The 22813-nt window shown below is 41.7% G+C and overlaps 1 protein-coding gene across 1 annotated transcript in view; it reads left to right on the top strand.

Moving 5' to 3' along the window:
* Window positions 1–22813, top strand: part of tnfrsf21 (tumor necrosis factor receptor superfamily, member 21) — a 194306-nt gene that overhangs the window by 96466 nt on the left and 75027 nt on the right. The window contains exon 5 of the mRNA XM_024805712.2: window positions 18156–18421. Within this exon, the coding sequence (XP_024661480.1) occupies window positions 18156–18421 (266 nt within the window). The remainder of the gene's footprint in view (window positions 1–18155; window positions 18422–22813) is intronic.

The following is a 22813-nucleotide window of genomic DNA, read 5'->3' as shown; positions in this document are numbered from 1 at the left end:
CTCTACACTAAAGACTGCACCTCCAAGAACTCGGCTGTTAAACTCCTAAAGTTTGCAGATGACACCACCATCATTGGCCTCATTCAGGATGGTGATGAGCCTGCATACCGGCAGGAAGTTGAGCGGCTGGTAATCTGGTGCAGTCAGCACAATGTGGAGCTGAACAAGCTTAAGACTGTACCCATATGGAAAAGATATATACAGTGGGGCAAAAAAGTATTTAGTCAGCCACCGATTGTGCAAGTTCCCCCACCTAAAATGATGACAGAGGTCAGTAATTTGCACCAGAGGTACACTTCAACTGTGAGTAACAGAATGTGAAAAAAAATCCATGAATCCACATGGTAGGATTTGTAAAGAATTTATTCGTAAATCAGGGTGGAAAACAAGTATTTGGCCAATAACAAAAATACAACTCAATACTTTGTAACATAACCTTTGTTGGCAATAACAGAGGTCAAACGTTTACTATAGGTCTTTACCAGGTTTGCACACACAGTAGCTGGTATTTTGGCCCATTCCTCCATGCAGATCTTCTCGAGAGCAGTGATGTTTTGGGGCTGTCGCCGAGCAACACGGACTTTCAACTCCCGCCAAAGATTTTCTATGGGGTTGAGGTCTGGAGACTGGCTAGGCCACTCCAGGACTTTCAAATGCTTCTTACGGAGCCACTCCTTTGTTGCCCAGGCGGTGTGTTTTGGATCATTGTCATGTTGGAAGACCCAGCCTCGTTTCATCTTCAAAGTTCTCACTGATGGAAGGAGGTTTTGGCTCAAAATCTCACGATACATGGCCCCATTCATTCTGTCCTTAACACGGATCAGTCGTCCTGTCCCCTTGGCAGAAAAAAAGCCCCATAGCATGATGTTTCCACCCCCATGCTTCACAGTAGGTATGGTGTTCTTGGGATGCAACTCAGTATTCTTCTTCCTCCAAACACGACGAGTTGAGTTTATACCAAAAAGTTCTACATTGGTTTCACCTGACCACATGACATTCTCCCAATCCTCTGCTGTATCATCCATGTGCTCTCTGGCAAACTTCAGACGGGCCTGGACATGCACTGGCTTCAGCAGCGGAACACGTCTGGCACTGCGGGATTTGATTCCCTGCCGTTGTAGTGTGTTACTGATGGTGACCTTTGTTACTTTGGTCCCAGCTCTCTGCAGGTCATTCACCAGGTCCCCCCGTGTGGTTCTGGGATCTTTGCTCACCGTTCTCATGATCATTTTGACCCCACGGGATGAGATCTTACGTGGAGCCCCAGATCGAGGGAGATTATCAGTGGTCTTGTATGTCTTCCATTTTCTGATGATTGCTCCCACAGTTGATTTTTTCACACCAAGCTGCTTGCCTATTGTAGATTCACTCTTCCCAGTCTGGTGCAGGTCTACAATACTTTTCCTGGTGTCCTTCGAAAGCTCTTTGGTCTTGGCCATGGCGGAGTTTGGAGTCTGACTGTTTGAGGGTGTGGACAAGTGTCTTTTATACAGATGATGAGTTCAAACAGGTGCCATTCATACAGGTAACGAGTGGGGGACAGAAAAGCTTCTTACAGAAGACGTTACAGGTCTGTGAGAGCCAGAGATTTTCCTTGTTTGAGGTGACCAAATATTTATTTTCCACCCTAATTTACGAATAAATTCTTTACAAATCCTACCATGTGAATTCATGGATTTTTTTTCACATTCTGTCTCTCACAGTTGAAGTGTACCTCTGGTGCAAATTACTGACCTCTGCCATCATTTTAGGTGGGGAAACTTGCACAATCGGTGGCTGACTAAATACTTTTTTGCCCCACTATAAATCTTATAAAGTTTGTATCTATCTTGTGTGAAACTTGTATGAAAAGCATACAAGAGTGAAAACAGATATAAGATCCCTTGAAAAATTATATAATCAAACTTGTATGTTTTGGATACTTACTAAAACAATATATGAAAGTAATGAGAAAGTGGCCACTTTCATGAGTAAATCATATAAGTTTTTACTATATCTTTTCCATATGGGTAGAGATGACAGTAGACTACAGGAGACATCCCTCAACAATGCTCTCCCTCACTATATCAGACAGCCCGGTGTCGACTGTGGAGATCTTCAAGTTCCTGGGTACCACCATCTCCCAGGACCTGAAGTGGGAGACCAACATCAACTCCATCCTCAAAAAGACCCAGCAGAGGATGTACTTCCTGAGACAACTGGGGAAGTACAGTCTTCCACAGGAGCTGCTAGTCTTCTAGTTCTACACTACAGTCATTGAGTCTGTCCTGTCCTCCTCCATCGCAGTCTGGTATGGAGCAACCACTAAACAGGACAATCGCAGACTGCAGTGGATTGTACGGGCAGCAGAAATGTTCATCGGGGCCCCCTGCCCTCCATCCAGGACCCGTACCTCTCAAGAACCAGGAAATGCGCAGGGAAAATCTTCACAGACCCCTCACATCCTGGACACAGACTTTTTGACCTGCTGCCCTCTGGCAGACGGTATAGAAGCCTGCAGACCAGGACCACCCGACATGGGCACAGTTTCTTTCCTCTCGCCATTTCCCTCCTAAACAGTTGAACTGTCACACTGCTCCCACTGCCAGACTGCAACTGCACCTTATGGACATTCTGTGGTATTCATTTCACATTTAACTAGGTTGTAACTGGAAGGTGTGACATTAAAACTACATCTGGTAAAAACCTGTACAAGTGCACACACACAGACACAAAACAAACACACATGTCAAACAAAACAAGGGAGTTACTGTATATTTACCCTACAAACAGATGAAGCAGTGTTTAAGTTTCACTGAAAAGTCACATAAGAGTCAGTGAAAGTTGTTGAAAACACGCAGTTCTTTGTATCTTTGGGCTGAAGGAAGGACAATACTCGGTGTATAAATGCTCAATCAACAATCATTTATTTCCATACAATTCAACAATAAGAGCATTACAACGTCCGGACGGGAGAGATGCTACCAGAGGGTCAGGCACATGTCTCAAAATGGTGACGGGTTGCTCAGCTTTTTATAGTCTCTAGTGGCCCCCAGCTAGTCGTAAAAGCCAAAACATCACATTTTTTCTCTGTTACAGCGCCTAAGTTATGACCTCGGCAGTTGTTTCTCTGCTTTCTGTAAGGTGGGGGTGTGGAATGTGGTCTATCTATCTCCCCTGTCTTTAGACACAGAGTCTCCTGCTTACAACCTTCTCTTCATGATTCAACAATTAAGCATGTCAAGAAAACAGTGTAACACATTCCCAGCAGATCAAGGATACAGAGTGATGCACATTTATCTAATGAACTAATATGTGAATATGTTCTGTTAACTCAAAAGTATAATGAGAACTAAACTACATACAGCTCACACACTCTATATTAAAGGGTATAATGTGATCTACAGCAGTATTCTAATTCAACTACTTTGATTACATATATAAGGTAACATATAATAACAGAATAATTTAATAATTCCCCCTTTTGATCTCTGAAAGAGATCACTTACAACATGCACTCCAGGGTCGCAAGGTCCAAGTTTTCTTGATCCTGAGGCCCTCTGTCCCCCTTTAACGGGTGGACCATATGTGGGATGACCTCTGTGTTCACGCAGTTCAGATGCAAGCAAAGTTAGATTTACAACCATAACAGCAGTTACAGATGACTCTCCCATCACTCCCCAATTCTCCCACAGCTTTATTTTGGTGCTCCAGTTTTCCACTCCCATTTTAATGCCCCCTTATACCTTTCAAATGTACTTAGACTAGAACCTCTGTCTAAGGAGCTTTTAACCTTTATTTTTATTGCTGCAGCTACCAGTGTCTTCCAGTTGGGTGATTCTCAGCTTCTTTCTTCGACCTCCGGGGTTAGACCACCCTTTAGTCATTGCACAGTTCTGGGGATTATTCTGCCCCGATTTCAAACAAGGATCTGTGTGTTTTGGGTTCACCGGCGTGTCCCCCTTTCTGCCAAGAGCCTCTCGAACCTCGTTGGTCTGGTGTTCCTGGTTTTCGCCAACCCCTTCATGGTTATTGCTGTATTTGTGGGATCCATCTTCTCCAGGAGCCCAAACGTCATGACACTTGACCCCAGTTGCTGTCTCGGCAGTCCCTACATCTGTCCCTGCTGTGAAGGGTCCTCACATCTCCGGGTCCCCGTCTGGTGTCTGTTCCTTTCTCTGCAAGAGACAGAAAACCAAAACACCTCTCTCCCTAGCCTTGATAATCTAATATTGTTATCCATTGTTCTTCTAATGATTCAAATTTGGTTTAAAATATTATGTTCAGGACTTATTCTAATCATAATCTATGTGTGTGTAAAAGAAATAAAAAATTAGTGAACCCTTTCTAAGTCTAACACATTATAAGCTTAAGTTTTACCATCGCTAATTTATTAAATACACAAATAAAGTCATAAAATGTTCATAACACCATTGTTTGATGTTCGGACTCAACTCCCCCTTTTTGACACACTCCCATGTGTCAATTCATTGGAGCTAGACACTTAAAAGAGAAGGTTAGTGACATCATATCTGGTAACTGGTCCATCCAGAGCTGTAACATTTTGAAATGTACATACAACAAGCCAAACCACACCTTGGTCACACCAACCCTTTTCTGCCCCGAAGATGTCCAATGCCATCCTAGTATGGACTGTCAAAAGTGGCTTTAACGCTGACTATCCTGACAATCCATTTTATAACGTTTCCTGGTCAGATTTGCCAATCTCTGCACCAGGGTTTTAAACTTTTCGCCATTTCCATTAGTTGTTATTTTTATTTAGTTTCGACTCCAGATTTTAAATTTTTACCAGTTGTAATTAGTTTTTACCAATTCTTTACTAGTTTAGTTTAGTTTTTATTTTCTGAAAATCCTTAGTTTCAATTTAGTTTTATTTGTGTTTTGCAAAAATTAAGTGTAACAAAATCCCAGTTCCATCATATCAGTCATGCTCTTCTGGTTATCCTTGGGTGTTGAGACTAATAACTATTAACTCTTGCCGCACCGAGTGGTCCTAATTTTGGTTCAAGTGAATTGATAACCTTTTGAAGGCGATTGTTTCACACCTTTATTTAGATGTCCCAGTCCTGTTATCTCGGGATACATCACGCTGCCTTATCTGGGGTTAGCTGTTTTCTAGGGATGCGGGTTGAGTGGGTGAGCTCTTCAAGGAGGGGGAGTGTGCTCCCCCTGATGAGGTCGTCTAGGTAAGCTAGGTTAACCTTCTTGTGTGGGCTTTTCAAGTGCACTTTAAGGTTAGTGGGACTTTTAGTTTTATAAATGTCCCTCATGACCCCCTGATGACCCAGTATTTCATTTTTGCACACTGTAGTACACATTTTAGTTTTTGCTTGTAGCTCGCATACTCTACTTGCCACTCCTCTAATTCCTGATGTTCCTTAGAGAGGGCAACAGTACCTTTAAAATTATATCACATGTGTGGGGGTGTGGCCTTGCCAATTGTTTTGCCCACCTTTTCAAAATGGCTGGCGTGCCCACAAGCACATTTCATGGAAAAAGAAAGGTAAGCTTGATATTTACATTTAAAATGTTTTGTTAAACTCAGATTTTTATTTTATTCTTTTTGCAAGTACCCCTCCTCGGTGGCGAGAAACTGTTGGTGTGGTCAAGTGGGTGCTCTGGAAACAAACGCTCAGGACAGAACAGTTATCAGTCATGTACTTCCTACAAATTTTGCATATGTTTTATTCCATATTGATCCTCTGAGTGTAATGGTACATTTTAATTTGAATTTATCCAAACTAAACACAATATTTTCTTTATTTACTTTGCTCTTGTTCTTTTGCAGTACCACATCCTATCAAATGTCCCTGTCGATTATATTCTACATTTAATAACTTACTATTTCAAGTGAGAACCTAAATCATGTGGACCAATGTTTATTATTGCATATCTCTATTCTGAATGTGGCCAGTCATTCATAGGTATTGTTCAATTTTGGCGATTTTCCTCTATAACATTTAATTGACTTTTTACAGTGGCCTGCTATGGTTAATAATAACATATTCCAGTCATGAGTGGTATCAAAAGTCTTCTCCACTGTAGCATTTGGCATTCCCAATAATATAACATGATACCTTAATCAAAACACAGTTAATATAGCACAGTTTTCTTGATGCAAACATCAGTAACTCAAAATCAGCAACCACAGTGTTAAGTCTGCAGTTCATACTTATGTGAAGCTAGAGTCTCCTCCTCTAGTCTCTCTTATCCTCCTGCTCCTGAAAAAACAAAACAAAACAAAGCGAAGCATCCACCCTTCTCTTGTCGGCTGGGTGAATTGTTTATGAATTGTTTATTGGCATTTACTAATCCTAAAGTGGGTGCAGTCATTGTCTCAGTATCAAGTCAGTCAAAACTTTTAGTCGTCAGTCCATCACAGTCCATTCGCATGCATACCTCCATACACATTCATACCAGATGTTGCTGATAATGGAGTCTCCCGCGCAACCTATTCGAGCCTCCATCACCAGCAAGATGACGTCATCATTTTAAAGGAAAACAATTCCTTGTTGTTTTTTGGGCCGGATTGACTCAGTGCAATCCTTTTAGATCAGTGTTCCCTATAAGTGAATTTCTCCCAAGCCAATTACAATCATGGAGAAGCACACTTTGCAACTGTTTACAGTAATAATATTTTATAGCGCTTTAAATTTCAATCTTTCAGGCCTGGTTTAAAGAGCTGATTGTTAAATCATGAACTCACAAAATATCAACATATCACCACCGGTGGATCACACCTCTCAGATGTTTTTTCTCCAGTGCACTGTAACAAAAACGAAAACAGACATAACCAACAAAATACTACTAAAATAACACAAACTAGGGCCCGTTGCAGATATGTCCAAGCATAAAACTATCCCTCTCTCGCTTACGAGAAAGAACACAAGCCAAAGCTCACTGATAAAATCAAGCTAGCGCTAAACAAAACCAAACAATCAACCAGAAATTCACAGGAACATTTTGCTTCCTGCCGGGACAATATTGTGTGGGAATGAGAACCTCAGGTGCCGTAACACCTTTTGTTCCTCCTTGAATTAAAACTCAATCACAGAAAATGCCGTACTCCGACCTAAAACTTACACTATTAATTCATCATTTTCACTCTGTGCCACTGTTCCTCATCAGGGCTGTGTGAAGCACAGCAAAGAATTCAGTCAAGGCCTTGAGCCATAAACAGACATCACGCACAGACATTGTTTTCATAACCAAACCGTTTTAGAGCTTATTCCTAAAATCTACATAAATGCCTTCTAGGTGACATATAACACATTCTAAGTAATCAATGGCTCCTCATAAAAATTATGCATTGGGATGTTTGTGTGCAGCATTTTGCATATCAGCATAAGCAAAGCATTCTTCATTGCATCAGCGTGTGTGTGTGTGTGTGTGTGTGTGTGTGTGTGTGTGTGTGTGTATATGTGTGTGTGTGTCATTTCTCACTCACTCAACGAGTGCGCGTGTTCATGTGTGTATTTCACTTCATTCTGAATCTGTGTGTTTGGAGACGTGTGTGTGTGTGTGTGTGTGTGTGTGTGTTCATCACTTTCCTGTTCTGGTGTTCTGGGTAAACCACGGCCTGAAGCATGCCCTGGGGTCCTGCCCCCCCTCCTTTTCAGTTTGTTTGCGACCATTGCTGCTGCTGCTGCTCAAAATTCAGTCCATCCTGGTTCTGACCCCAATTGGGGCAGTCCTTTCTCCAGTGTCGATGTTCACCGCAGGTGAAACCTGCATCTTCTTCTGTGTTTTTGTCCATTCTGAGGTGCCTTCTGTCCTCAGTTACTCCTCTTATCTCGGTCACGCCCTTTTTCGCCACCCGATCATCCGTGTTGGTCCATCACTGTCCTGCACAGTGTGAATGCAAAGTTATCAAGGTCAGCATTCTTTCGCTCGGCCTTACTTTTCATTCGGGCTTGGCGGGCGTCTCGTCACAGCTCTGTCAGCTGACGCAGTCTGGGAATTTTCCCCCGTGTAGTGAAACGGGCCTTAGGTTTAGTGCTCTCCGTCTCGGCTGCCTGAGATCACATTCCTGCAGGTCTGTTGACATTCTCAGGTCGTTGTTGTGGGTCCAGCTGTTGCAGCATTTGGTCAGTGTCACGTATGGGGGAGAGCAGGAGTCCAGTCAGCCTCGGCTTTCAGGGCCGGCAAAGCAGCCTGTAATTAAATATGTATAGAAAAAACAAAAACAAAACAAAACAAAAACAAACAAAAAACAAAAAACAAAAACAAACGGACAGGAAAATGATGTTGTGTTGGCTGTGTTATTCAGAGGGGAGACAATGGGGCCAGGCCCTGTGTCAGCCTTCTCTCCCCCTTTTTTTGTTTTTTGTCTCCCGATATAATCAACTCCTAACCCACCAAGTTGACAGGACAACACAGGTACATATTAAAATTCTTAAGATCATGTTTAAAAGCCCAAAAAAGGAACTTTCTTTCATTCAGTAATCACTTTTATTAATCAATCAACAGAAAACATGTCACAATTTGAATCTTTTAACCACTAAATTTGTTGCGTCTTGCCTGGTTGGTTAGACCAGTGTTCCTTTTTTTTTTTTTTTTTTAGTTAAATTGTTGTCCTGCAACTCAGAGGGTTTCTTTGTCAGTAATGTATAGACTTCATCATTTAAGTATGTTAATTTTTCTTTAACCTTGCTGGAAAATCTTCACGTGTTCATGAGTGTAAGCTGTTTCTTCATTGCGTGTATGTGCATTTGTATAAAAGCAGGTTAATTTTATCTTTTCTCAAACTAGGCGTTACCTTAAAAGGAGCCTTTCTCTCAGATTTCTCTGCTTGTGTGTGTTTTTGTTTCACCTTTTGTTGTGATGCTCCGGACGCCTTCCCAACCTCCACAAGTCCGTTGGCCCCAATTTTATGTGTTAAAACTTCTCTTAATTTCTCCTCTAATTCTCTCCTCGCTGCTGTCTTTTTCACAGCTGCTGATTCGTGCTGGGTGTGGTTCCCATTACCTATAATTTTGCTTCGGCCGCTGTGCTTGTGGGGGCAGTTGGTCCAGGTCCGCAGCTTCCTGTATTAACACACTAAGAGATTTATTTAATTTCATTTTCATCACTGTTAAACAGATAAGCAGGCAACACGCCTACCTTGACAGCGTAAACTGTACGCCAGTCTCCCAACACATTCCTCTCTGTACTCCTCCATAATTCTCCACTGCACACCTCTTACTATCTCTCCTTTTTATTTTTATTACACCACAGAGTAATACACCCAATTATGCCCGTCTATCTCTATGTGGCTCCGAATTCCCTCTTTATTCTAATTTCACACTCGTCAGGGGACAGGCACACAACAATTTCAACCACTGAAACGAGGAATTCAACCTTTTTATATTTCTTTACTAATCTAGACTCAACGTTTGTTCGCAAAATGTGTCTTGTTCTAGTCCGGAAATAAATGTGAACCCGTGATTACACGGCCGTTCCAGTGTTATTTCCGTGGCTATGCGGGGGCCCTCACCTCCCCAAGTCACCACCTCAGCACCCGGACAACGCCGGTCCTGGCCACGCGTCCACGGACAGGAGGGTCGCTACTCCATAGGCAAATGTTCCACAGGTACACTAGGCATCAACCTTTGATCCTAAAATGTGTATTTGCTCTAATGTCCTCCTAATCAAACACATTAACCGTCACTGTCACTGTGTTCACGCTTCACACTCCACATAAAAAACACACTCAGAGCGCGCCTCACTCACACTCTCACTCAGTGCGCGCTTTACTCACAAGACAGCACCCAGAGCGCGCCTCGCAGCTTCACACACACTCTCTCACCCAGAGCGCGCTTTCACACTCACACACACAACACTTTTCCTCAGCGGGAATTTTACACAGAAACCTCTGAGCTCAACTATTAGATCTTCTGAAAGCACACTGCACCATAGACCAAAATACCCCTTTCTCTGCGATTATGACCGCCACCACGGGGCAAAGTCGCATCATAAAAGTGATGCTTGCATCCCCGAAGTTATACCTGACATCATAAACCAGGTGTTGCTATGTACTTAAATTTTTACTTTGTATTATGACCGCAGCCCTTTATACTCGACTGACGCCACAAACCACCGTCAAAACCTCTATCAAATGTACTAAAACTAGCACCAACCACTACTGCACTTCACGGCCGCACCACCGGAACACGCCGTATCATAAACCAAACCTACGGACGTGTTTCGCTCTCGCGTTGCCAGCGTCCAACTGCACCGTGAAGCCAGCATCTGCTTGTCCTTAAATCAACTTCTATTTCATAGCCGGCAAAAGCCAGGACATCACTGACACCATAAACAAAATAAACAAACCTCGACTTCAATGTACTGAACTAATGGCCGCGTCTTCAGAATAAATTCTAATGTATTATTGCTACAGAAGCCAGTATTAGACAAAATTAAATGTGGAAGGTAAAGTGGCTGCATCTAGTCCAACGTAGTATGTTATTAGTATCTCGGTAGAAGCAGATTACTGCGACTAGACCAACGTAGTATGTTATTAGTATCTCGGTAGAAGCAGTTTATTTAACACACTGGAATTCAGCCTCAACTTATGTTGTTAGTATCTTGCGCCAAAAACCAGACACCGACAAATTTACTGTGAAAATACATGTGACTCAGCGAACAGATTAATTTGGAAAGCCCAATATGCACATTTGGTATTTATAATACAACAGGCTGTGCTTACCTTTTTATTTTTGGACCGGTCCTCTGTTCACCTCGCCTCACGATCTCACCAAAGGTCAAATCTGCACCTCCTCAGCACACCAAAGATCCGGGTCACACGGCACCAAGTTGTTGAAAACACGCAGTTCTTTGTATCTTTGGGCTGAAGGAAGGACAATACTCGGTGTATAAATGCTCAATCAACAATCATTTATTTCCATACAATTCAACAATAAGAGCATTACAACGTCCGGACGGGAGAGATGCTACCAGAGGGTCAGGCACATGTCTCAAAATGGTGACGGGTTGCTCAGCTTTTTATAGTCTCTAGTGGCCCCCAGCTAGTCGTAAAAGCCAAAACATCACATTTTTTCTCTGTTACAGCGCCTAAGTTATGACCTCGGCAGTTGTTTCTCTGCTTTCTGTAAGGTGGGGGTGTGGAATGTGGTCTATCTATCTCCCCTGTCTTTAGACACAGAGTCTCCTGCTTACAACCTTCTCTTCATGATTCAACAATTAAGCATGTCAAGAAAACAGTGTAACACATTCCCAGCAGATCAAGGATACAGAGTGATGCACATTTATCTAATGAACTAATATGTGAATATGTTCTGTTAACTCAAAAGTATAATGAGAACTAAACTACATACAGCTCACACACTCTATATTAAAGGGTATAATGTGATCTACAGCAGTATTCTAATTCAACTACTTTGATTACATATATAAGGTAACATATAATAACAGAATAATTACCTCTGGTGCAAATTACTGACCTCTGCCATCATTTTAGGTGGGGAAACTTGCACAATCGGTGGCTGACTAAATACTTTTTTGCCCCACTGTATAAATCTTATAAAGTTTGTATCTATCTTGTGTGAAACTTGTATGAAAAGCATACAAGAGTGAAAACAGATATAAGATCCCTTGAAAAATTATATAATCAAACTTGTATGTTTTGGATACTTACTAAAACAATATATGAAAGTAATGAGAAAGTGGCCACTTTCATGAGTAAATCATATAAGTTTTTACTATATCTTTTCCATATGGGTAGAGATGACAGTAGACTACAGGAGACATCCCTCAACAATGCTCTCCCTCACTATATCAGACAGCCCGGTGTCGACTGTGGAGATCTTCAAGTTCCTGGGTACCACCATCTCCCAGGACCTGAAGTGGGAGACCAACATCAACTCCATCCTCAAAAAGACCCAGCAGAGGATGTACTTCCTGAGACAACTGGGGAAGTACAGTCTTCCACAGGAGCTGCTAGTCTTCTAGTTCTACACTACAGTCATTGAGTCTGTCCTGTCCTCCTCCATCGCAGTCTGGTATGGAGCAACCACTAAACAGGACAATCGCAGACTGCAGTGGATTGTACGGGCAGCAGAAATGTTCATCGGGGCCCCCTGCCCTCCATCCAGGACCCGTACCTCTCAAGAACCAGGAAATGCGCAGGGAAAATCTTCACAGACCCCTCACATCCTGGACACAGACTTTTTGACCTGCTGCCCTCTGGCAGACGGTATAGAAGCCTGCAGACCAGGACCACCCGACATGGGCACAGTTTCTTTCCTCTCGCCATTTCCCTCCTAAACAGTTGAACTGTCACACTGCTCCCACTGCCAGACTGCAACTGCACCTTATGGACATTCTGTGGTATTCATTTCACATTTAACTAGGTTGTAACTGGAAGGTGTGACATTAAAACTACATCTGGTAAAAACCTGTACAAGTGCACACACACAGACACAAAACAAACACACATGTCAAACAAAACAAGGGAGTTACTGTATATTTACCCTACAAACAGATGAAGCAGTGTTTAAGTTTCACTGAAAAGTCACATAAGAGTCAGTGAAAGTAGAGCAGAGAGAGTCTGAAGAGGCAGCAGTGTGTGTCTGAAGGAGATTGTGAAGTACAATGTGACGCCTAAGGCTATTTGAGAGAATTTACTGATACACACTTATGATTCATGGGAGATTGCTTCAGGAATGACAGCTGTCAGTGCAGCTGTGACAGGTTGATGTATTAGTTGGTATTCGTTGATGACTAAATCTGTCACAGCCATTTCTGTGTCTCTAAAAACTACAGCTGTTATAGGCTGACGAATCAGCACCCATAAATGCAGAGTTTAAACGATTCTATGAGATTTCTATAAAACTGAGCAAGGGGCTGACAGTACTGCTGCAAAGAGATTCGTCGCATTAAAACATCTAAAAAAACACAACAGCCTTACTAAATGCCGAGTAACCCTTCCCAAATCACATAATGAGGACAAAGAACTGCTTGATGCAGATATATCTGAGATGGAGGTACTCTGCGTCAACTGTTTACAAAATAATAAGACCCCTGGACCAGACGGATTCTTAGTCGATTATTATAAGGTTTTCTCAAATAAATTACTGACCCCAGTCACGAATATGATTATAGAAGCTTTAGAAAATAATAAATTACCAGACTGATTGTGTCATGACCCTGTGCCTTCTCGGCTGACTCTGTATGGCTACAAGTGTTTTTGTTGTGCTGCGTCTCTCTCTCTCCCCTCCTGCGCACTGCGCTTTACCGGGGCGGAGTCATGACGGCTCCAGCCCCTAGCTCGGACACCTGCAAACAATCGTCTCATCTCATTCACTTCTTAAGGCGGCTGCTGAGAGTGCTTCTTCACTGGATTATTGTGTAACACTCATTTCTCGCCAGCCTGAGGACCACCGTTTGGTGAGCTAAAAGCCGGAGTCCGAGCTACCTGAGCTTCAGTGAAGGATTGTGTACATAGCCCGCCCCCTTGCCGTGCCTGTGTTCCCCGGAGACCCTCTTCCTGTGCCCCCTCACCTGTATATATCCGCACCTGGTGTCTGTGTGTAAATAAATTGTGAACTTAAGTGACAGTCTGCCTCCGAGTCTCTCCTGAGCCTGACAGATTGGAAATCACAACATTGGATTGGAAGACATGCCTAAGATAATACACACTGACCAAACAGGCTTCATGAAAAACAGGCATGGAGCAGATAATGTACGACGTTTGCGCCATATATTGAATACTGCTCAAAAAAATCAAAACCCCCTGCTAATAATTTCTATGGATGCAAATAAAGCATTTGACAGGATTGAGCCAAACTTTCTATTTCAAATGTTGGAGGCTATGGGCTTTGGAGAGAAGTTTACCCGGTATAATATCTGCCATGTTCCTGAGTCTGACGACTCAGTGTTTTGTGTTTCCTTATATTATTCTATGTTCTTGCTTATTCTGGTTATGTCTTTTGTTAAGGTTTGCCATTTGTTAGGTTTCTGTTCTGTGCCTGCCTGCTCCCACTGCTGTGTTCCCTCTGTCTGTGCATGGTGTCACAGTGTCTGCTTGTGAATCTGTCTGTTAAGTTCAGTGTCTTGTCTGGTTCTGTGTCTGTGAGTTTCCTGTTTTATTCTGAAGGTCTCTATCTCGTGTGAGTGTTCTCAGCCTTACGTCTGTGTCTCGTCAGCCTTGATTTCTCCCAGGTGTGTTCTCCTCCTGTCTCCCATCCCACGATTACGCCTGTGAGTATTTAAGCCCTGTGTGTTCTCCTGCCTGTTGCTGGTTTGTCTGCGTTATCTCCCTCCGTCACCTCCCTGCTTCATTCTGTGTTGCTTCCCCAAGTCTACCTCTGTTGTCTCTGTTCTGGTTTCAGGTTAGTTTTGTTAGTTTTCCCAGTTTAGGTTCTCTTAGGTTTTGTTTTGTGCCTGCTATATTCCAGTTTGTATGTCCATCCTTTTTAACAAAGCTCACTCGCATCTGAAGCTGCCTGCATCTTGGGTCATCTATTAAAACTCACACGGCTTGCCCTGCTAGCCGTGACAATATCATAACAAATAATGTGATGTCAGGCACTTTTTTTTCTTTTTTTTTTGCCTGTCCCGTTTGGATCTTTAGCCATCAAAATTGTTGTCTGTAGGCCAAGAAAGATGCCAAGCGGATTTACTTTACCAATTGGATCATCATGGCCTTGCCATATTGGTCCATTTGATTGACCTTTATTATAATTATGTATTTATCTGATTGGATTTTCGGTTGTTACAGACGTCCCGTCAAACAGACATGACTGGAGGATAGGACAGGGAGAAAGAATGACAGAAAGAGAGGGAGAGAACGAAAAATAGAGGGGAGAAGAAATGGCGAGTAAAGGGGGAAGAAAAAGAAAAAAACAAACAAAACACCTGGATCACCTGTATTGAGATAAGAAAAAACAGAAGAGAAAACAAACAAAAAAGAGCAACATAATAAATACAACACCATCACAATCACAAAACTAGCTAACAGTAGATACTGAATATTACATGTTATTATACATGTGATCGACAGCGCACAATGTGCTTTGAGGTAGCAGCCAAGACAGGTGTAGTTTGTGTCTTTGAACACCCGTGTGTACACCTCGGGTGTGCACACAGGTGCACACCTGTGTGGATCAGCACGCTTGTATTCAAAAGGTTTCTCCATGTAACAATCTGCTAGGAAGTGTGGGAAGCCATAGCCCCGTCCCCCAGGGCATGAAGCAGGTATGGAGGAGATCATTCCCAGACATCCAGAGGCCCCAGAATACGAGGACCCAAGGAGGATCAGCAGGGGGTCAACCGAACCACCCTCTTAGGAAGAGCTGAGGAGAGCCCTGAATGAGAGGTCACCCAGCAGCCACAGAGCAGAGGCCAGAGGGGGTTGCAGTGACGTGCCTGCGGGCTCTGCCGGCAGACAGCTGTCAGGGCTCTAGACTAACTTTTTGACATGGGCGCACCGGTATGCCTAACTTCAGAAATGTAGGCATACCGGCACAAAAGTTATGTGCACTCAAATTTTTCAACCGCATCGCTTAACACCGCAGTTTTACATGTGCACTTTCTTTGGGGGGGGAGTCCATACAGACAATATTCATTTCTAAATTATTAACTAACAAACTTGTGCTTAAAGTGCTTTGTCAATATTGTAGAAAATGTTAAACTTAATCATCATCTTGGCCTCCTCTGACGACCTGTTTGCTGCTGTCTGTTGCTGAAAGGCAGTGGGGAGAGGGGACACTTGGGCAGTGCATTTATTGCATCATATGTGTTTCCTGGATACACTGTGCTTTTTCAGCATTCAAAGATTGATGGCACCGTGTCAGAGCACTGGCTATGAATTTCAGGCAGATCAGGCCTTAACTTAACAAAAAAGTTATCAATAGTTCTTTTCATCTTTTCTTATTACCCGCAGCTACATCCACTTCTCTCAGGCCTAGGCTGCTCAGTAGGGCTGGGTATCATCGCTGATTTCTATAATCCATTCGATTCCGGTTCTCAAAGTCCTGATTTGATTCAATTTAGCCTCAGACAGTCAGAAATATTATAATTCTGATCATTTATCAGTACTGATACACATGAGATTTCATCAGAATTGTGAAAGTAACTGAGAATAAAACACAGAAAAACATGAAGGAGATTTTCCTGGTCTGGCTTTTCATAGCAGATAACCTTGGCCTGGTAAATGGCCTGTATTTATATAGCGCTTTACTAGTCCCTAAGGACCCCAAAGCGCTTTACACATCCAGTCATCCACCCATTCACACACACATTCACACACTGGTGATGGCAAGCTACATTGTAGCCACAGCCACCCTGGGGCGCACTGACAGAGGCGAGGCTGCCGGACACTGGCGCCACCGGGCCCTCTGACCACCACCAGTAGGCAACGGGTGAAGTGTCTTGTCCAAGGACACAACGACCAAGACTGTCCAAGCCGGGGCTCGAACCAGCAACCTTCCGAATACAAGGCGAACTCCCAACTCTTGAGCCACGATCGCCCCGTTAAACCTTAAAAATATTCTGCAATATTCTGCAATTTTGCATAATTTTAAGAAGTTTAAATTTCTTCAGTATTGAACAGCGTTCAATAGTGTTGCTGACTTATAAAATAATGATACATTTATTGACTTTCAACAACTAAAAGAAAAATTTAAACTTCCAAGACAAAGTTTCTTCAAAGAGAAATCCAAAGGGGCATTCCCCGAGATACCAAAACAAACCTCTCTTGAAACCCATCTTTGCACCAAACCGTGCAAGTCAATAAAAGGAATAGCATCTTCTATATATGCTATTATCAGTGAAAAGTTACCTGATCACAACAAAGCATCCATAAAAAGAAAATGGGAAACAGACCTGGGCTATGTTTATGAAGAGGTAGAATGGCACCACTTATTGGAACAGGCACAGACCATGTTAATCTCTATAAGACACAGGCAAATGCAATTTAACATATTTCATAGGATATATTACACCCCTTACAGACTACATAAAATTGAGTAATTATTCCCTCCAGATATACATGCTGTGGAATTGCCCAGTGATAGAACAATTTTGGAGACGCGCCATTGTAATAATCTCAAGGGTAATGGGAATCCCAATTGAACTGTACCCAAAACTATGGATTCTAGGTGACACAGCTTCTATTAATGTGAATTACTAGAAGAAATATTTTATTTTACTTGCGAGTACAGCGTTGAAAAGATGTATTCTGCTATATTGGAAATCTGAAAATCCTCCAACACTGAGACACTGGATTAATGAGCTAGTGTCCTCCTTTGACTACGATGACCTGGATGACTGAGAACCTTCACAGACATAGTGTCCTACTGCACACCTGAGAAGATATCGTAGTGTAAAAGGGAAGTATGAAACCTTTGAAAAAATCTGGGGCCCCTTGTTGGCAGTACTACCGTCTCTGGACTTGACAGATTATAGTGGTGACTCAAAATTCTTAATTGCCCCTTGGGGATAAATAAAGTCTTTCTGATCCTGAACCCCCCTGGGTCTGTTTTAAATTGATCCCCGGTTCAGCTTTCCTGGCTTGACTTCCTGATTGATGTGGTTTTACCGTGAAGTGCGTTGATTCCTGAACACAAGAGTTTCTATAAATAAGTGTGAATATAAACTGTCTAGATATAGGAATGTAAGGAGATTGAGAGCCATACAAGGTTAGAGGGATGGGGGGAGGGTGGGAAAAGTTCGTATAATGTGTTCTATACTTTTTGTTTTGCTGATTTTATTTGTTCTCTTTTGTCTTGCATACTGTCTCCTAATTCTTTCTTGTAATTACCAATATTGTTATGTTATTATTATTATTATTATGTTATTACTTTTTGTGTTTGGTTTTCAGATTTTTGGAATTATCCTTGAATGGCATGAAAACAAGAATATACACTTAAGAGTGTTCCTGTAGTCACAATAACTTGCCATGTTGTAGTGAGTTGTAGATATTTGCTTTGTGTCATAATTGTGAGCTTTTTGTTTTTGGTTTTTTTTTTTTTTTGTTTTTCAAATTTAAAAATGAAAATAAATCTTACGAAAAAAAAAAGATTGGTGATTAGTGCAATCAATTTACCTCTCCCCACTAACTAATAAGGTTTTTCTCTTTGAATAACCCATTAGTTCCTGAACAAATGATCACATGTGTTCTCTAACTGTTTTTTCTCCATCTTTTGGTGTTTTAGGAGTGGATATCCTGAAGCTCGTGGCAGCCCAGGTGGGCACGCAGTGGATCGACATCTATCAGTCGCTGGCTAATGTCACAGAGCGTGAGGTGGCTGCCTTCTCCAACGGCTACTCTTCTGATCATGAGAGGGCGTATGCTGCGCTGCAGCACTGGACGATCCGGGACAGCGATGCCAACCTGGCCAAGCTGATCAACGCCCTGCACCGGCAGCGCCGCATCGATGTGGTGGAAAAGATCCGCTGTGTAATGGAGGACAACCCACAGGTAGGCCTAATTAATGTCGAGGACAGACAGTCTACTGCCCCCCTGCCCTGTTTTCACTGAGGATATCTGTAATGTTGCTGTCTTCACATCTTCACATCCAGAGGTGGGTTGAGTATCCAAAAATTGTACTTAAGTAAAATAAAATAGTAAAATATTATTACTCAAGTAAAAGTGAAAAGTAGTTGTCAAAAAAATTGCCCAAATAAGAGTAAAAAAGTAATTGGTGAAAATGTATTTTTTAAATAAATGCTATCAGACAAACATAAATAAATAAATATACAAATGTTAGTATTTTCAAATAGAATATATGTATATGTACAATTCTAATTTCCAGATTTCAGTTTTTCACAACATAAAGCCTTTTTAACCAATATCTACAGTAAATAATATAAATATATAAACAGTGCAAACCATTTCCAGTGACGAGATATGCTGTAAACTTTATATTCATTTTTGCTCTAAATGGCACAGCAGCCTCAGAGAAAACATTAGAACATAACATGTAACATAAGACTGATATCAAACTAACCAAAGCTAAAAATATATTTAGAGTAAACTTACTGCGACACGTTTCCACAGGTTACATGAGTTGAGTTTTTTCACGCTGAAAAGTCTGTTTGCTTTGGCTCACACTGTAGAAACCAACACTGAAAATATAGCTGTTCTTTTGTACTGCTTTTAAGTGAAACAATCTTTGTATTGTTTTGATACAAAACAATCCAACTCTTCAGTTGGATGGTGTTCATCCAACTGAAGAGGATGAACACCCTTGGTGTTCATCCTCTTCAGTTCTAGCGGAGACAGTTGACTCTGCCATGTTTTCATGTGTTTCTTCTTTCCATGTATCTACACGCTACTTTAAAACACTTGGGCCGCTCTGTCCGCCACAGTTTCAAACTGGTCATGTGACTGCATCTGATTGGTAAAGGAGTTACAAGAAACTCCACTGGCAGAATGATCCATTATTAGCAGTATTATGTAATTGGGGCAGGGATAGCTCAGTAGGTAAAGTGGTCGCCCCATGATCGGAAGGTCGGCGGTTCGAATCCACTTAACGGCTACCCTGAGGTATCCCTGAGCAAGGTACCGTCCCTACACACTGCTCCCCGGGCGCCTGCTTAGTGGGCTGCCCACTGCTTCACTGAGTGAATGGGTCAAATGCAGAGAAAAACAAGTAATTTCCCCATGGGGATCAATAAAGTATCCATTATTATTATTAATTATTAAACTGATTATTTAAAACAAAGTAATGAGTCAAATTTTGCCAAATATTGCCGAGTAAAAGTACCTCTCCAAAAGTTGAAATTGTTCATCTGGACGTAGCGTTTTGTGGGAGAAACATTTTGTGGGAGAAACGTTTCGTCACTCATCCAAGTGACTTCTTCAGTCTCAGCTGACTGCAGTTTTCCCCAATCTTATAAACAGTTGAGACGCATTTTTTCTAAACACCAGGTCTCTGTGGCTTTTAAAAACGCTGCGCCAAAAATTGGTCAACCCCAACGATGGGGTCCCCTGACACAAACAGAGTAACATAGTGTACGCTGTTAAGTGCCAAGAGGATTGCCAGGATTTATACATCGGGGAAACCAAACAACCTCTGGCTAAGAGGATGGCACAACACGGAAGAGCTACCTCGTCAGGCCAGGACTCTGCAGTCTATTTACACCTACAGGCCAGCGGACACTCTTTCAAGGATGAGGATGTACATATCTTGGACAGTGAGGAACGCTGGTTTGAGCGCGGAGTCAAGGAGGCCATTTACGTGAAAAGGGAAAGACCATTTTTGAATCGAGGAGGGGGCCTAAGGGTACATCTTTCGCCATCTTACAATGCTGTGATTGCAGCCATTCCTCAACTCTCTGTGAATGGTACTCATGGCCATTGATCAGTGGTCTTTGATCAGTGGGTTTTGGTCAGTGGTTGTTGATCAATGGTAGAGATGGACCAATCCGATATTACGTATCGGTATCGGTCCGATACTGACCTAAATTACTGGATCAGATATCGGAGAGAAATAAAAAATGTAATCCAATCCATTAAATATCACAAAAGCACCTCACAAAACTTGCGACACGCCGTAACTCGCCTCATAACCTTAGCACGTCGGAGCAGTATGCATCACGTGATAGAGCGGCTGTGGTGTGCGAGACCTGTCGGTGGTCTGGTTCAGCATTTGGAGCCGGCATTTCATCTCCGACAAAGTTATCCCCGAGAGAAGTAAAGCAAGTGTGTAAGTCCATTTCTGAATGTTTGTAAAGCATTCCCACGTTAAGCTTAACAACCGATTTATGGAGCGACTGCGTCTTCTCTGTCCCTCCCTCTCCTGCTGCTACTTCAATCATGAAACTGCTTAATGATCAGCTGATCGGCTTTTCTGTCGCGACTCCGTCTCTCTTGTTTGTTTTAAGCTGTTGTTAGAATTTATTTAATATTACTTTCTACACCAGGATCCTTTTCTACGTAGCTGACGGCTGGTAACTGTGCAGGGGCGGATCTAGCAAAGTTTAGCCAGGGGGGCAGGTAAGGCATTAACAGGGAAAAGGGGGGCACAAAGAAATACTTTTCTTTCTTATTCTCATTTAAAAAGTCTAGCTTTTATTAAATAATTATCTGACACCCAAAGTTTTAATTTGATCTAAAATGAATAGAAGTCCATTACTGTATATAGTAACTATTATGTCTAATATATACCCTAGTAAGCTATAGTACTTTTTCCTTTGGGAAGGTACCATCTGTGCAGTCTGCAGTTCTGTTAAAGAAAGATGTTGAATCTATTTAATATTTCTTGAAAAATAATTGATTTCTGTGTATTTTCTTTTCACACTGCATCAAATTAAGGTTGATTATGTCGATTAAGCATCATGAGGTGGCGCGTGAGGAGTGGTTCCCTATTTTTTATTTTTTATTTTTTTTGCTGGAAGTTAGGTTGCTTAATATTTACGCTAAGTACTCTTTAAAATACCAGAATAGGGAGGATGGTGTAGGTTTATGTTTATTAGATTGATCAGTATTGCTGAACTATGAAATATTTTTTTTTGCATACAGGTATAACAGAATAGCTTTAGTGTTGTTGTTTTTTAAACTTGAGTATGAACTTATACAAAATGCAGCAAGATATTTAAAAAACAGTTTTATTGATTAAAAAACACTATATCGGATTCATATCGGTATCGGCAGATACCCAAATTTATGATATCGGTATCGGACATAAAAAAGTGGTATCGTGCCATCTCTATGGTCATGAGAATTTGCATAATTAAGATTAAGGAACTGACCTCCCAGCTCATTGTTCCTTCTCTGGGCTTGTTTCAGTCATTATGCAAATGTACTGTTTATAAGATTGGGGAAAACTGCAGTCAGCTGAGACTGAAGAAGTTATTGGGATGAGTGAGAAAACGTTTCTCCCACAAAACGCTACGTCCAGATGAACAGAATCAACTTTTGGAGATATACTTTAAAAATAAATGTTTTTCAAAAACTTACTCAAGTAAATGTAACGGAGTAAATGTAACTCATTACTACCCACCTCTGTTCACATCACATCGTCAGCTCTGTTCTCTGAATGTCTCTTCTACTGACAGCTAATTTTGGAGAACATCTTTCCAATATGTCCCTCTGAAGCTGATCCCTCTGGGTTACTTCACTTGGACAGATAGAGTTGACATCTAAAAAGCTTTGGATGAGATTTTAGTCTCTTTGAGGGCAAGATGAACACTGTGTAAACTACAGAGTAGGCAGCAGTTCATTGGAGCTTTTCAGTTATTTATTCTTTTTTGGTGACATTTGTAGCCTGTGTCTAAAATACATGACAGTACTTAGTATTTAAAGTCGGATGCTGTATTATGTGATTCAAAACATGTTAGATGTTATTTATCAGAGTATTTACAAAGCTTTGAAAGAATAGCCTGCTAGCGTGCTGTAGCTTAGACATCATCTGGGGTACATTTGGCTTTGAGAAAAATGTTTCTTCAGTGATGTGTTGAACATCTTATGTTATCCAAGCACCTAGTGTTGCATCTTCCTTTGCACCGTTGCTGTTTGGAGAGGATAGTGAAAAGGTCTTGAGACATGCCTTTTTTATGTTTATTAAAGTTCTATAAGTATGTATTTCTTTATATTTTGTTAGGAAAATGGATAATAAATCATTAATCTTTCCAAGCCTTTGGTTTGCTACAAACACTCTCTGCGTTAATGATCTTTGGTTATATACCAGAATACTACTGCATTTGTATGTTAATAATATCTAAGCACGGTGGCACAGCAAGAAGGTCCTGAGCTGTGATACACTTCTAGCCAATCATTTTACGTTTCTGAGGATAGTAGGCGGGTCCAGGTACGTACGTTCTTTTAGAGCAGAGCTACAGATTAAAAATGCCCTAGGCGAAGCGGTCA

This window comes from Maylandia zebra, linkage group LG15 (genome assembly GCF_041146795.1).
Source record: "Maylandia zebra isolate NMK-2024a linkage group LG15, Mzebra_GT3a, whole genome shotgun sequence".
NCBI lineage: Eukaryota > Metazoa > Chordata > Actinopteri > Cichliformes > Cichlidae > Maylandia > Maylandia zebra.
Note: the sequence above shows the minus strand (reverse complement) of the source record. Positions and strands in the feature narration are given on the sequence as shown.